Here is a 15,595-nt window from a genome sequence, read left to right on the forward strand (position 1 = left end):
TTACACCGATTTTCAAGTACCCATTTTATCACAATTGAACCCTGGTTTTCAGAGGTCTTAGCATAACGTTTTCGTAGACCAACTGTTCACGGTGAAATGCATTAGCTTTTTTTCACAGGACGATATCATTCTCATTGAGAAAGCGTTTGCATTAAAAGTTTACTGTAGTCAAGCCAGTGGACGCGAATAGGTTGCGAATACCCATAATGATTACATTGGCAAAGCTACGGTTACACCGGCATATCTACCACGTTTTTAAACTAGTTCCCGATGGCAGTATTAGAGAGGGAGCTTTCACAGACCTATAATATGATAAATACATCCACACACGTATGTTCTTGCGAAGAGTGCCTTTCACCTATAATGCGCGGAAGTGTGTCTACGACCGTGTGCGCGTGACTGGTAGCATGATGCGCACTGTGTGTGCATCCCCCAAAGTAGAACGCTTATTTCCCTTGTGGGAACAGTTATTGAAAGTAAAACACACTGTTTGCATGTGAAAAAATTTAACCGTCAGGTCACGAGTCTCCCTGATGAGAAGTTATAACTACACCCATGTTTTGTGTCAGTTTAAAGTATATGAGGGGCACATAAAAGCATCCAAGCATTAAATACTGCGCTGTGACTAATAACAGAATCGCCTAGAATACATGCAGCTGCTTATTCAGGTCGAGGCTCCAGGGCCACTCCATATGTAAAAATATCCTCATGGGCGACAGATGGAAAATGGGACAGCTAATATCCCACAAGGGTACCATGATCATATGTCCCAACTTGCCAACAGGACTTAAGCACAGCCCTATGAGTATTTTTAATTAGGCAAAGTAAAAACTTTAAGACGCAACTGAATACATAGTGTTACACAAAGGAGAGGGAGAGAAAGTGGAAGTGATAGCTTTTACTTCAGTCGAAGGACTCTTGGATCTTAATCACGTACTTTTACGTGAACAGCTTTTGCGGCAGGTTGCGTCATATTGCTGTGAGTATCTGTAAATTTGTGTTTACTATTACGCCTCCAAGTTTTTAAAGGAATGCTAAGAGAAAGGTGCAAATTGTTATTATTTTACGCATATATTGGTGTCATCGGTGAAAGCCGCTTCTTCGCGGCTAGTACTCCTGCGTGTAGATTTTCAAAATTTCAAAGCCTCAATTAACGGGGGAATGAGGTCGAACTGGTCAAACTGGCTTGCACAGTTGTTTATGGCAGTTCAGCGCTGAAACCATTGGAGATTTGACATATCAGTGTTATATACCTGGCATTTGTTCGGGTACCGCAAGTATATATATATATATATATATATATATATATATATATATATATATATATATATATATATATATATATAATGATGGACGAAATTAGTTTAATTCTGTAATCTCAAATTATGACTTTATTGTTGAAGCTGACGCCATTAAAACGTGTACGATGTAAAAAATACGACCCGGAGTGCCAGAAGCTCTTTTGCGTTGAACATGCGTGTCTGTGGGTTAGAGAAATAAGCCTAACTCGGAATTAGCGCCTTGAGATAATTTCTGAGGGATTGTTTCCTGCAGCCCGATAGGCGCTTTGAAGAATGAAGATACGTATGGTAGCATTAATCATGAAGCTGCTGGCGGGGCAATGTAGCGAACATCCGTAAAAGCCGGCGTTTTACGATGGGTGGGAATTAACGGGACAAATTTGGAAAACGGGCTCAGTCTTCAAAGCTTTACCAAGGTTGTGTAGGTGCTAGAGGGTTCTTATTCACTTCAGTGTGTCTTGCGAAATGCAGATGAGCACCCAGCGTGGAAAAAACGATGAGTATGCAGGGCATTTTGATTTGCCACATTCGTTTTATTTGAGAGATTGGCTGTGCTGAAAATTTATGCAGTCGGCTGGGTGCCAATGTACGTTCAAATGTGTAATGCGCCGCAGAAAGGAGTTTTCCGCTGAGGATCGCCACCAGAAAAGACCCGACGAGAATTCTGGGACTTCGCTAAAGAAAAGCGTAAATGGTTCATTCGATTTTATTGCTATGCCTTTATTCATATATAGTTGTTGAGTTTAGCACTACAATGAAATTTTCACGTTTTACTAGCGTTAACAATAGCCTGGATGTAGCGCATTGCGCAAAGAAATATAAAACTCTCTAAGATGTGTGGAGCTCGCCGACAGCCTTTTCACTGCTGTCAAAGAATGTTCGCATAGCTTGATGGTTTGTGCTTATTCGTGGAATATTATGCTGCATACCACGTTGGAGTCTGATCGTGTTTAGCGGAAGTTGCTCGCTTAAAATGGAGTTCTTATGGTGCATGTTCGACTCTGCCGAGCTCATTGCTGACAAACGTATGGGTATCTTTTTTTATTCTAGACGGCCTTGTTTTGACGTCCACATCGCAGCCTGTGTTGTTTTCTTTGTCTGTCTGGGGAATTTTGCGAGGACTGGAGTCCTTCAGTCAGCTTCTCTACCCGTATGATTCCGAACAGGTTTGTATAATTACGCGAACCCATCTTTAAATTATGTAAAATATAGTTTGAGCTCCAAAAAAGAATTCGTCTTTGCTTTTTATAAGCTGATTCATCTCAGATTCAACAAAAACTTGCGAAGTCAAATAACAGAGAAGGCTATAAATCAATAATATATATCTCTTGTACAGAACTGACATGGCGTAGTCTTAATACATGTAGTAAAATAAAGACACAAAAGTAAACTTCTTCAGCTAACAAAAAATTTTGAACACCGAATTAACTTAGTTGTCATGATTACCAATTGAGAGAATTGGGTGGGGTGAAAAAATAAAGTAGAGAGGATGGTGGCTCCAGTAAACTTTATTCTTTTCGGTTATAGCCTGTGTCGCAATGCGTATCTGCGAAGTTATTCCCCGTTTTCGCAGAAACAGGCTTCGCAATATCATCGCATGCAGATAAGGCCTCGAAAGGTTATGTATATCTTGAAAATATTATTCAACATCCTTCCTGTCTCATTTCGGTTTAGGCGCCACATTTTCTCTCGGTCGTGTTATATTTTTGGCAAAAGTGAACAAATTTTTCGTGGTAATAAAGTTTGTCTGCGAAGACGATACGTCTTGAGAAAGTAAAACTGACGTGTGTATGCCCGCCTGCAGTTTGCTGTGAACGAGACGGTGATTTACGACTCTCCGAGGTTCTCGCATCGTGGCCTATTAATCGATACTTCAAGACACTTTCTTCCAATGTCAGCCATTATGGACACTTTGGTGAGTTGATCACCATCTGGTGCATTATTTTTAGCCTGTGTGCTTGGGTACTCGCAAGAAAAACGTTACAATGCCAGAAGAAAGAGCATTGCCTTCTCCGTTTTTAGGCGGCTTGTACAAACACCGTGGACACCCCACGGTCAAAACAGGGTGAGCCTGGGTGTGCGTGAGCCTGGGTGTGTGTCACACTTAAATGCTGTTTCTGCCTTTGGCTAGAAGCAAGTTTAATATATTTTGCAAAACTGGACATTTAAATTCCCGGATGTTAATAGACCTGCGCAGGGGACACAAGCGAAAACGGCAGACACATATACAATATGCAAGGAAGCTTGGGTGGTCCAGATTACATCGAAACTCAGGAGACAAGCTCGTTGAGCCAGACGCATGCCCGAGTTCCTTTTCATATTTAGCTTCATGGGTAGTAAATGGTATTGGTTGTCTAACCTGTTTTTGAAGTAGGGAATACAATCAATGACGAATCATTTTTCTACTGGCAAGAGAACGCTGAAAGGCACCAAGAAAGATTCCGCCTAATGCTTTGTCAACGTGCCCACGGGAACATCGAACGAAAAGAAAAAAATATATCCGCTCAACTTGGCTTTTGAAGACCGAATTCCTTCTAAGCCGCAATTATTATTGCGGTTATTCGGATGCTCACACATCACAGGGGAGACGATGTACTGAAATGTGGTATAGTGGCAATATGCCGTTCTCAGCTCCAAAGATATCTTCTCTTTCCCTAATTGACAACAAATTCCTGCAACAATTGAGCAGATTAACAGCTGTCTAAGAATGGGGGCACGGTGTTCCTAAGATGATGCCAAAAGTGTAGCTTGTAAGCTGCCCTTCACAGCTCTGCGAAAGCTAAATCGTAGAAGGCAGCTGGGATCTGATATCTGTGCACCACGTGTCGAGCAGTCAAGAATGTGGCGAAATCGTTCATCGCACAGGGAAGCTCCTCGGCGACAGTGAAGGTGAATAGGGTGGGCTGTTGCAGACGAAGGTGCGGAAGACAAAAACGATACGCTGTGCGTTAAGAAGCAGCTCGACAAGTCCATGACTTGCGAGGTAGATGAGATCTGCAAGTACTCCTTTACCGCAGTGCGTGTGAGGTAGGATGAAAAGGGGGAAGAAATATTTGCCAACACTACAATTAAGAGGACAGGTACGCATTTAAAGATCACACGCATGCTAACTACTCTCCGATATATGAAACATGTGATTATGCCTGGATGCTACTGCACATGGCCATGTTGCTTAGTTATGGTGATAAAAGGACACGCAGAACGTGCGCACCTTTATCACAAGAAAGCTGAGCCACCGCCACACTAGTAAGCCGTCTTGACTATTTCACAGAGTTATGGCGTACGTGGATGATCCGTATCTTTGCGAGGACATTGCTTTTGAGAAACTGCCATTTAATCCCGATTGGTGTTGCTGGTTAGAGACGCAATAAGAAGTACGGAATGATGTTTACAAAACATGCTACTTAGGAAAAATGGTTTTATTGAATACGCTTACTATGTAAGTGAGCTCTATCTACTTTGGTGTAGTAACGCTCCCTTTCATCATCAACTCAAAGCAAATCCCCAAGCATTTCCTGTTACTGAGTCGCAACAAAATTTACTGTGTTTACGAAGCCCTAATGCCAATGCCGAGCAACGGGGTTAAGCTGTATTTACTTTTTGACGAAGTATCAAATGTGTACCAAATGAAACCACGGCTATTTCTTTATTCGTCTGTACCTTAACTACCTAATCTGTGTTCGGTTGCACGTAGGTCCCCGCTGTCTTTGACACGTGCTCCCTCACGATCACTAGTTTCAATTTTACACCAGATTGCAATTTGCTGTGATAAGAAACAGGCAAATTCTTTTTTCACAGGATGCCATGGCGTACAACAAGATGAATGTCCTTCACTGGCACATCGTTGACGACCAGTCTTTTCCCTATGTCAGCGCAGCTTTCCCACAACTGAGCGATTTGGTAAGCATTATTGTATTCAGCAGCAAAGGTCGCTTTTAGCAAGTGGCTTTGCTGAAATGTTTGCAAAAATCGTGGTCGCTACAAGCTACAAAGTTTTCCTATATATAGATACATATATATACATATATAAATATATATATATATATATATATATATATATATATATATATATATATATATATATATATATATATATATATATATATATATATGCAGCACCGGTCTACTCACCAAGAGTTCATTTTGCTTTCTGCGTCAACTGGTTATGTATATCTGTACTACTACAAGGGAGTTACCGTCGAGCGGGTCGAAACGTTTTCCTTGCGTTGTGGCTGTTCTGCGGAGATTATAAATGATAGGTTACTTAGGGCAGGTTAATGCACAGCCGTAAGCACGTGAAGCATTGCATACCAAAAATAATTGCCCGCTGCTTCAAAATATTGTCCTCATTCCTTTACTTCAAAGTTAAATGAAACGTTCTATCATGCAGATATATTTTACGATTGCGTATCGACAACCACCTTACACAAAATGTTTGTAGCGACCGGTTATTATTGCTGTTTTCTCAGGGATCTTACGATGCTGATACGCACGTATACAGCCCAGACGACGTCCAGCGCGTCATCAGCGAAGCGGCTGCTAGAGGAATCCGTGTAATGGCGGAATTCGACACTCCAGGTAAGACCGAAGCCGCCGCAGACACTACATCACTGAACGGAAACAATTCGAAATAGATTGTGCAGTGGATATGGTCAGTGATGTTACACTTTCTATTGAATAATAGAATGAAAACTGGTTCGGTGGGAAAAATTTGCCAACCCACTGAACTCTTTATGATCGCTCACGTAGGCAATAGTAACTGCGCTGCCGTAAGATACAGTTGGCATGATTTTTATAAAAAGCATTGAGAGCGTTACTTCTTTTATTGTAAATTTTTACAGTTAACCCAGATAAGAGGTATATCTGCTAATATGGTTAAAGCGAAAGCTTTATGGCGCCGGCCTGCAGAACACCGCCGTTGCTGTTGTAGTAGTAGTAGATGTTCGGTCAGGAATATAGCCGCCGCTCTAACCACTAACATAAAAGCACTTGTTGGATCTGATGCAACTTGGACTCGATCTTCATAGTAGCAACCCACCGCGCTGCCACTGGGTTATCTCTGTGTGTTGCGAGGACTTAAAAGAAAGTTCCCGCTTTGCTCTGTTTTCTCAACGCAGCTTAGGGGCGAGACTTTAAACACAGGAAGAGAGAAGAAAGTTGACAAAAAATAGAAGAAATGAGAAAAGCAAGAGAGAGAGGGGGGTACTAAAATCACAGATAGTCAGGAAAAGCAGAGAAGTGGTCGAATCTACAAGTAGGCATGTCATCCAGTTACGTGCACATCATTAATGATCTGCAGCATTTCTTGTTCTTCCTGCGTTGTACCTAGCGTCTTAGGCGATTGGCCAGGAATTGGGAGAATTTAGCAGCTAATGTGCTTGCTTCCAAAAATTCAGAAAACTGTGAATTGGAAACATATAAGTAGTGAATTACAGTGTGCCGCGTGACACCGCAACGTGATGCCACGTTAGCAGAACAGGTGCAAAACAACCGCTTAGAATCCTGATTCTTGGGAAGGTGTGTGGTGTGCTAGTGTGTCAAGCTGGTTTTACCAATTTTACTCAACGAAAAAATGTGACTTTTATGAAAGCAAAAGACATGTGTTTGCATTGAAGAAATAAAGAAATTGCTTTTACTTTTACAAAAACGTGATGGAGTTACACCAAGGCACTGCGTTGGAAAAGTACGGCAAAAAGAGAAGGTGAGTACACACCGGCAGAGCTACCAGAGCGCCCCCTTCCACCATTGCTGCCGGGATAGAAATAGTTTCTTTGAATACTGGACAGACTAAAATGTTTACGTGTCAGTAGACCAGGAAGAACTGACTAGCGTTTGAAATTTACCGTTCGTAAACTAAATAAACCGCTGACCTTCCACAACAGGGAGCCTACGCAGCGTTCATTACCTCCCGCTAGTAGAGCGGGAAGCGACGGTTTATCGGGAACAAATAGGCTTTATTTCTAGCAAGTACCAGTAAAAGTTATTTGCGGCAAAAAATCTGTGATCAGGAGCGCCGACCAAAATGCCGAAAAGTGTGGTTGCTGGCGTAAAATGCAATGTGACGAAACGCCGTGTTCTGGAATATTGCGCTACTTGCCTATGCTGGGAACAGTCTCCGTGAACACTTTTGTTTTTTTCCTGTTATAATGGCTTGGTTTACGCAATGAAAATATTGATTCAATAGATTTTTACAAGATCTCGGGATTATCATTGATGTAATTACTCGAAGTTGTCAAAGAAAAACTCGAGCTCTCTCCAGGCAAAATAAATGCAGCGTAGGGGTTTTTACACTGATACATTAAAGTATGCAATTTTCAAAACATATTCTTGGTCAGCAAGGAATTTTGGACTCTATTACTAGAGATCCCTTCAGACAGGTGTTAGTGGCAGTTGTTATTGCCTTCAGGCAAAAGGACAGGTTCAGATATATATTTCTTAGCCGATCCATATAAATACTAAATCACGATATTCGCAATTTCAGGTGTGATTATAACTTTGTCAAAACGCGTTCCTAGGATTGAAACCTAGTAGTCAAGAAGAGTCTACCTGGTCAGTGGGCACGTGTACTCAAGTTACTTATTTAATTACATGGCACGTAATTTAAACCTCCGCGTCATCCAAGAAAGGCCAGAAGAGAATCAAAGTATGCCAGTCGTGTATAAAGTATGGATAATGGTTACTGTTATCTCATCATTACTAGGGGATCGTTAACAAATTTTACTGAAGTGCGATTACGATCTACTGAAAGACATTGAGAAAACTCAAAATAGAATAACGCGGGAATATAGCTGGACTAAAGTAAAATTGGGTACGAATCAGACATAATACGGTGGACGTGGACTAAGGTGGGATTCTGGTGTGTGCCAGTGGACGTCGATGTACCCAAGAGAAGGTAAAATGTCGCGACTGTTTTTTCGATGGGTGGACGTGTTTATAACTAGTACTTGTCACAACAGTACAGTCAGAAAGTACCTTAGCCATGTCCTCGATGCGGTACGCAAATAATTATCCCCAGGCTTTCGCCTTGAAATCATATAAGCAGAATTCACTGCGCTTTGACTTTTAACTCTGAGACTGTCTCTTGCTGCAGGGCACACTCGCTCATGGGGCGCAGCTCATCCGGAGCTCCTCACCACCTGCTTCAAAGGTGCAGTGCCTAATGGGGAACTTGGGCCAATCGACCCCACCCGCAACGAAAGCTACACTTTTCTGGAAAAGTTATTCGAAGAGGTCTCACAAGTGTTTCCTGACGAGTACATTCACCTGGGAGGAGACGAGGTCAACTTTGATTGCTGGTGAGTTGGAACACAGCTTTGGAGTGAGGTAAACGGAAGAAAAATATCGAGTTTAAAATTGTGGCGATGAAGCTGTCGCTTATTGCTTTATTCCGCAGTAGAAAAAGCACTCGTAATACCTCAAGCACTCTATTAGTTTGCAAAAAGATAGTCTTTCTTGACTTGTCGAAACGCGATACTTTTAAATCGAACCATTTTATTCCAAAGCGACAGGAGATTCTGGTGGTCTTGTGTACACAGAAAACTCCTTGAGCACATCCCCATGCACGTGCGCAAAAAAAAAAACAGGTTGGAGAAGGGTTAGAAGTTAGGGAAGCGAGATTGCATTGATTTATAGGTGACGCAGTTAAACTCTTCCATAAATTGACACTGGTAAGTGGCAGCGGTGGATGAGAGAGAGAAAAAAACTGCGGCTTATTCCTGTGTCATGGGAATTAGTAAAACACGAAACTGAAATGTGCAGCGAAATCTGCAGCTGAGCATGATTTGTCGGTCGGCGGCATATCTTGTGGGTGTATTTGACGAGCGACGTCCTGGTGGCGGGTCGCTTTGGTAAAGGTGTACTGGCGTCATTTACGTGATGGACATGACGTCAGTGAAATCTTGGGGTACCGCGGCAAAGAACAGTTTCGTGTTAAAATATAAAACCGAGAAGAAACAACCCTAAGTATAACGTACTCTTTAGTAATAAAAGTTGCTTTCCCGCAAGAAGACCCTGTGTGCAAGGGTGCACCCTTTACAGGCCGCCTGCTTCGTTTACTGGCGTGACTTCCGTGACGGATATAGCGTCAGCAAAATGTTCGTGTACCCGGGAATAAAACACTTTCGTGTTAAAAAAGTCTCTCGCTGCAGGGCGCGTGACAGTGAGCTACAGCGTGAAGAACAGCTCAAGCGACAATGAGAGGCAGGGGTGGGTGCGGTGCGGGCGGCGCAGCCCGCAGAAAACATATATTTTAATACGTATACAAAACACATGCTCCTACTTATTAGGTCAATCCCCTCGCCCTGCTTCACCACAGTGCAGTCAATTAACCAATGCAGGCCTCAAACAAATTAAATTTCGCGAGCGACTGCCAAGGAACCGCCATTTGACTAAAAACTGTTACCTGCACTGTGGCCCTGGGCGATCTAGAACGTAATGATCCATGCGTGTTCTGTCAACGTAGACTGACGGTTGGAATAAATCACGTGCTCAACACAGTAATTACGCAAAATGTTCTGCCTGTCGGCATTCGTTGATCAATGAAGTGCATTGTGCCTAAGCAAAACTAGAGTGTTTTACTACAGCGTATAACCGTAAAAAAATTACCCACACTAAGGTGGTGGCCCGAAGTACATTCGAAGTAGATTGGGCTAAAGTACATAATTACCTGCCAGGTGAAGGGATTGTATCTTCGTTGTTTAGTTTAGATAATAACCGAAACCATTTTGAAGAATGTTGGGAAATAATTCGCACGTCATTTTTTTTGCTATTTCACATCAGTTTTCTGTTTACACGTCTATACAATTAGTGGTTCGGTTAATTACCATTTGCGAATGCTTATCGTCACTTCTACTGCGGTTTTTTTCGTTATTTTAGCTTATGACCGTGCCCTTGCACATGTAAGGGCTCGCGGACCCCTTTCAAACAGACGTGCTGTTTTCCAGAAGCACCAAAGGACACCCGCACTATTGGGGGAAATGAAAAGAGAAAAACCCCCCAAAAAAACGAGCGCCGCACGGTTTTTGCTAGGTTTGGAATGCAAGGCCTAATTTACGCTTTCAGGCTCCGGACGGCCTGCTGTAAGTAGACCGAGAACGCTGCGGAAACATTCATTTTTAGAGCCGCTAAAAGTGCCATTCGGTGAGAAGCGAAAAGCTGCGCCTGACAGAGTGTAATCACACATTGCACCCCTTAAATATTAATATGGGCAGGTTGTGATATGATTATCCGATAATGTAGCGCCGCACGAAGCAACAAAATTCTAGAAGGATGAACATGATTGAGAAAAGGACGATCTCTATCATGGGTTGTCGCTTTAGTCCACGACTGCTAGTAGTGAGAGAGATACATGACTGCAGGAGCACTTTTTTGTAGGTTTCAGCTTTTAATACGAGAATTTGTTACGCTAGTAACTGTATAGAGGAAAGTCATAGTTTGTTGCCATGATCGTTTAATATCTGTAGAAAACTAAGGAGTATGTTACGATTTATTCATTCTGGAAGATATTAAACAAAATGTTGCTTACTATAACTCGTCATACAACGGCGGATCAGTGGAAGCTGTGCTGCTTAACCAAATGAAGTGGGTTGTATCCTGCTGGATCCTTTCTTGTATGGCGCGAAAAACGAAACACCTGTGTTAAGATTTCTCAACAGGTTAAATACTTCTAAGTGTCATAAGCTGTTTTGTAGGCTTCCAATATGAAGCGCGTCATGGTCCACGTGTACCCTCTCAGTACTAAACTCCCAGAATTAAAAATTGATTCCATTTTTTGCCGTCAAGCTGAATGACGAGGTTCGAATGAAATCTCGGAAAATGTTCCTTCGGAGACAAAGAACAAGTTATTCGCATAGCACTAAAACTTTGAAGGGGTAGCGTGATTTGCCTAAGTTATCTGTAGCTACTTCTATGGCGTGCTTGTTTGGTTCTCCTCTCAAGGTTAGAATTTTTTTATTCGTGCATTTGATGTCCCAACCCTGGAAAATATAACTTTTTTGAGATACATTGCATTTGTGGCCTACATCTACGAACTGCGTTTGCAGGAAGTCAAATCCCAACATCACAACCTTCATGCGGAAACTTGGAATCCCGGGACAGTATGAGAAGCTTGAAGAAATCTATATTCAGAGGTAAGCCTTCGTTTAGTTTTCGTTGCGAATGATGCAACCCTCGAAGTAATGGTGCACTACCAAGCGAGCACAGCAAGAAAGAGAAGCGAATACATTGAAGTACTGCTTGTCTTCAGTTTCTCACATCCTCAACAAAGGAGCTCTTCTGAAACGGAAAAGGTGACAATGGACAGCCCTCAATCAAGAGACGACGAAACAAATGCAGAGAATATAGGAGCTCCAGTTGGACCCACAGTAGGCATAGTAATGCTAATAGGGATGATGATGATAATAGAGATAATAATGGTGGTTATGTTGTGTTTTTAACAAAATCAGGCAAAAAAGGCCAAAGTATTGCGCTGAGTTTTGTAGCTTTTCGTTATATTGAAATTTTTTCTTTTTATGTAACTGTGAAGGTTTTCAGGACACAAGTTTTTAATTTAAAAATATTGAGGTCTTGATGTTTTGTTTAGCGTGAATAAAGCGTAATTTTAAAAGATTTTCCAGTTTTTTGGGACCTTACAATGTCGGATGTCGGCGACCCACAAGTGTAGCTTTTTCCAACTAGCTCTCTAAATCCTTCTGCTTGCCTGATAGATGGAAATGGGTGAGGGCAGTGTTGTAACCCGTGGTTTTCAGTCAAGAAGGCCCCTGACGTTGTTATAGCTGGTGCTTCAGTCCCCAAAAAGGTAGTGACTTCCCGCCATGTTCTCGGAGTATGGTAATTTTAAGTACACAGAAAGCAGGGCCTTTTCTATCTTTTATACTTCTTTCAAGTTTTTTACATCTTCTGAGGACGCCAGGGCGAACGTAGGCTGCATTGTATTGGAAAAAGAAGCAATTGGGCATGGTTGGGAAACCTAGTTGCTGCGTCCTACTTGCATATTGGGAAAGTATCTGCGAAACGGCGGAAAGGATATGTGTATGCGCGCTCTATTCCCTTCGCCCAACAAGCATGTATGCATGCTATGTTGAGTACATTATCTCGCGAAGATGCAGCTCAACCGCAACAGGCCGCTCACCTAAGTCATACTTCGTGGATGAGTAGGTATTATATTTGCCACTGCGTTTCTTTGACATATCGAATCTAAAGAGTAAGTTATTCATGTGACAACATTGTGCCCGTGTAAGATTAGGCTTCGACATCTATAAGAAATATGTTGGAAAAATGACGTAGGATAGTTTGACGGTATTTCTGCCTTTAAAGAAATGCAGCGTCTTAGTGTCTGCTGCACTTGTAGCCCGCCGGGTGTTTTCGAAGAAGCCATGTTGGGTTCATTGCCAATTTGTGCTCGGGAAACATTTAAACTACTACTACTGCTGCTGCTGCTGGTACTCCTTCCGCTCCTCCTCCTACATATACTACTTCTACTATTTTACTACTCTTACTACTCATACTCCTCCTCGTACTACTACTACGCCTCCTCCTCGTACTACTACTCCGCCTCCTCCTCCTCCACCACCTCCTCCTCCTCCCTCTCCTCCTCCTCCTCCTACTACTACTACTACTACTTCAAAGCTTCCTTTAGGGGTAACTAAGAGGTGTCGATAAAGATACCGCGGTTAATATTTCTAAGGTTTTCCCGCTGCATCTTGTCTGATGGCGCGGTGTAGTTTTTGTATGTATGCTAGGATATCATACATATGCTATGTATGATGTATGCTAGGATAGCAGTTGGAACTTTTAGTGCAGTATCGGGGTAAATGGTTGTTTGCTGCCTTGTACAGTACAATGAATTTATACCATACCACCCTCCCGCCACTTCGGAAGTACAAACTTGCAAAGGACTGATATGCGTACGCGAGAAATAACTACCAGGCTTCGAAGGGTACAAAGATTCCAGGTGAGAAGCTAAGCATTAAATTCAGGGTACACAGCTCTTATCTTACGGATGTTCTACATTTCCGTGAAAAAAATGCCTTTGCTGTTAATGTACTAAAACGGCAAATTTATTCCTATGATTAGGGTGTTTCTCTAAATGGTACTTGCGAAATCAGCGCTATCAATTAAAGACAATTAGGATATTCCAAACACTGCATCACTACTGGTGCTGGCTTTGGCATACGTTTATGTATTGTTGTTAGATTAAGTAAAATATATTCATAGCTGACTCTACAATTTGCTTTAAGAAAGTGTGAAATGAAAATTGTTCGCTTCACTTCTCTACTCATGAGTTGACTGAGCGAAAGAAAAAACAGCAAAGAAACCACAGGATCGTAGAGTACGTCTAAACTACTGTAGAAACGGAAATCGCAACTTCTCGGTCATATCTGTTTTAAAAGAGGAAACGAACGGTGGGAAGAAGCTTGTTTTTTGCCGTAGCATTGTCACGCTCATTGCGAAGTAGCCATTGTCTAAAAATAGACGTTTTCCGCCAAAGCAAGCAACCGTTTCTCTAATCCGATAACAGGCCAGAGTTTCCGGCTCCTCAACTCCCAATTGCACTCACTCTGTCGTGCTGTTGAAAAAATCAGTCATGTTTGGCAAGCCATCATCCTTGCGCTTAGGGCCCTGAAATAACTAATTCGAGGGGTTTTAGTTTGCACATGCTCCACCTTAGGTTTTAGTCTAAATTTACGGTTAATGAACACCAAATCAGGGGTACTGGAGAGTTATTTCTTGGTTCATAAATATTCGGTAAATTTTTATTTTATGGAAAAAAACGGCCTCTATTCGAAGTGAAGTTAAATGCAGAGCAACCACTATGTCACGAGTGCAGTACCGGTGTTCATGTCAACACTAGCTGTGCTTGTGACGTCTCCGGAAAATCGGTAGAACAACTCGGAAAGCAGTTGCCTCTGCATATATAATGTGTGTGAATATATTTATACTCATTTCATATAAATGTTATCATGAATTACACCTCTTTTCAACACTTGACACAGAACCATCCCTTATCTAATACATGACAAGAATTTTAAGCGGGAAAACTTTGCAACTCCGGTGTTTTCTTCTACAGACTATGACACATAATCCTGGGAAGTCTAAGTGCAAGGGAATCGCAGTCCTCATTACTTTGTTCCAGCCTTACCGCTTTTCTAGAACTGTCTTATTGTAAAATTTTCGGGGTAATTTCTACAGCGGAGGTGTTGTAGGCTACTTCCCACTTTTTGTTTTGGTGTTCCTATTACGAGAAAACTACCCCCATCTTTCTCAATTCGTCACACCCGGTCTCCTAATTAACTTAGTCGCTTCCGACACCTCATATTTTCATAGACAATGGCGTATACTTTTCCTGAAAAAACGCCTTCCCAGAGGTGTATTTGTGTTTAAAATAGTAGCCGTTTTCACGCAGATCGCAGTAAATTGATCTAGGAAAGTTGACTTCCTCACAAGGTAGGTCGCTTAGTGAGGCCTATCATAATTCCTCTGAACGCTTTCTCGGTGTGAAAGGGTAGTTCGAGTGAGAGTTTGGGGGGGAACCAGTTATTCTTAAACATCTTCGCAGGTCATCCACTATCACAGAGCGGAATGGCACTGTTTTTTTATTGATGGAACTTTCCGCAACTAATGAAAATCGTTATCAGTTCTCACTACGTTTTTGCAGTGCCCGCACGCGTACACATGACATCTGATTTTCTGTCATCTTCCAACCTCGCAGATTGCTTCAACTCGTGCAGCGGCTGCGTAAAAGCTACATCGTCTGGCAAGAGGTTTTCGACAATCAAGTAGAGGTAAGAGGACCGACAAAATTATTATAGATTGACGTACCGACAGAATACTTTAGATTACATAAGTGCTTTGACAATGTAGGACCAAAGTTCAGAATTCACCATTTTTTCATGGCAACGCCGGACTATAATAACTACAAAACAGTGCAGAGACGAGGACGGAAGAAGGGACAAACTAAGCGCTCTAGTTTTTCACTTCTTCCGTCCTCGTCTCTGCTCTGTTTTTAGTGTGCGTAATGTGTACCCAACTAGCCCAACGTCACTCCTGTGCTATAATCCTTCAGCGAAAATCATACTGCCCTCATAAGAGTGCCACAGGCTCAAACCTGTACTGGGAGGGGCTCACAGGACATGCATGTCCGCTGCAAAAATGCGGTGTCGACATTAATTGATTGATGAGATACTACTTACGACAGAAATTACGGCGAAGGGGCATTAGGTGCCTTGGTCTAGTAAGCCGTTTGGAAGCCTGGTAACATGGGCTGAGATTTTTCGCTATTGTGCGACACTTGCTGC

The 15,595-nt window shown here is 42.2% G+C and overlaps 1 protein-coding gene across 1 annotated transcript in view; it reads left to right on the forward strand.

Moving 5' to 3' along the window:
• LOC144138721 (beta-hexosaminidase subunit beta-like) overlaps positions 1–15,595 on the forward strand; it is a 41,485-nt gene that overhangs the window by 13,594 nt on the left and 12,296 nt on the right. Inside the window, exons 4-10 of the mRNA XM_077671130.1 lie at positions 2,352–2,467; positions 3,106–3,216; positions 5,100–5,201; positions 5,771–5,879; positions 8,392–8,596; positions 11,342–11,428; positions 15,010–15,082. Of these exons, the coding sequence (XP_077527256.1) occupies positions 2,352–2,467; positions 3,106–3,216; positions 5,100–5,201; positions 5,771–5,879; positions 8,392–8,596; positions 11,342–11,428; positions 15,010–15,082 (803 nt within the window). The remainder of the gene's footprint in view (positions 1–2,351; positions 2,468–3,105; positions 3,217–5,099; positions 5,202–5,770; positions 5,880–8,391; positions 8,597–11,341; positions 11,429–15,009; positions 15,083–15,595) is intronic.

This window comes from Haemaphysalis longicornis, unplaced genomic scaffold (genome assembly GCF_048455015.1).
Source record: "Haemaphysalis longicornis isolate Haplotype H1 unplaced genomic scaffold, Haemaphysalis longicornis Haplotype H1 scaffold_5, whole genome shotgun sequence".
NCBI lineage: Eukaryota > Metazoa > Arthropoda > Arachnida > Ixodida > Ixodidae > Haemaphysalis > Haemaphysalis longicornis.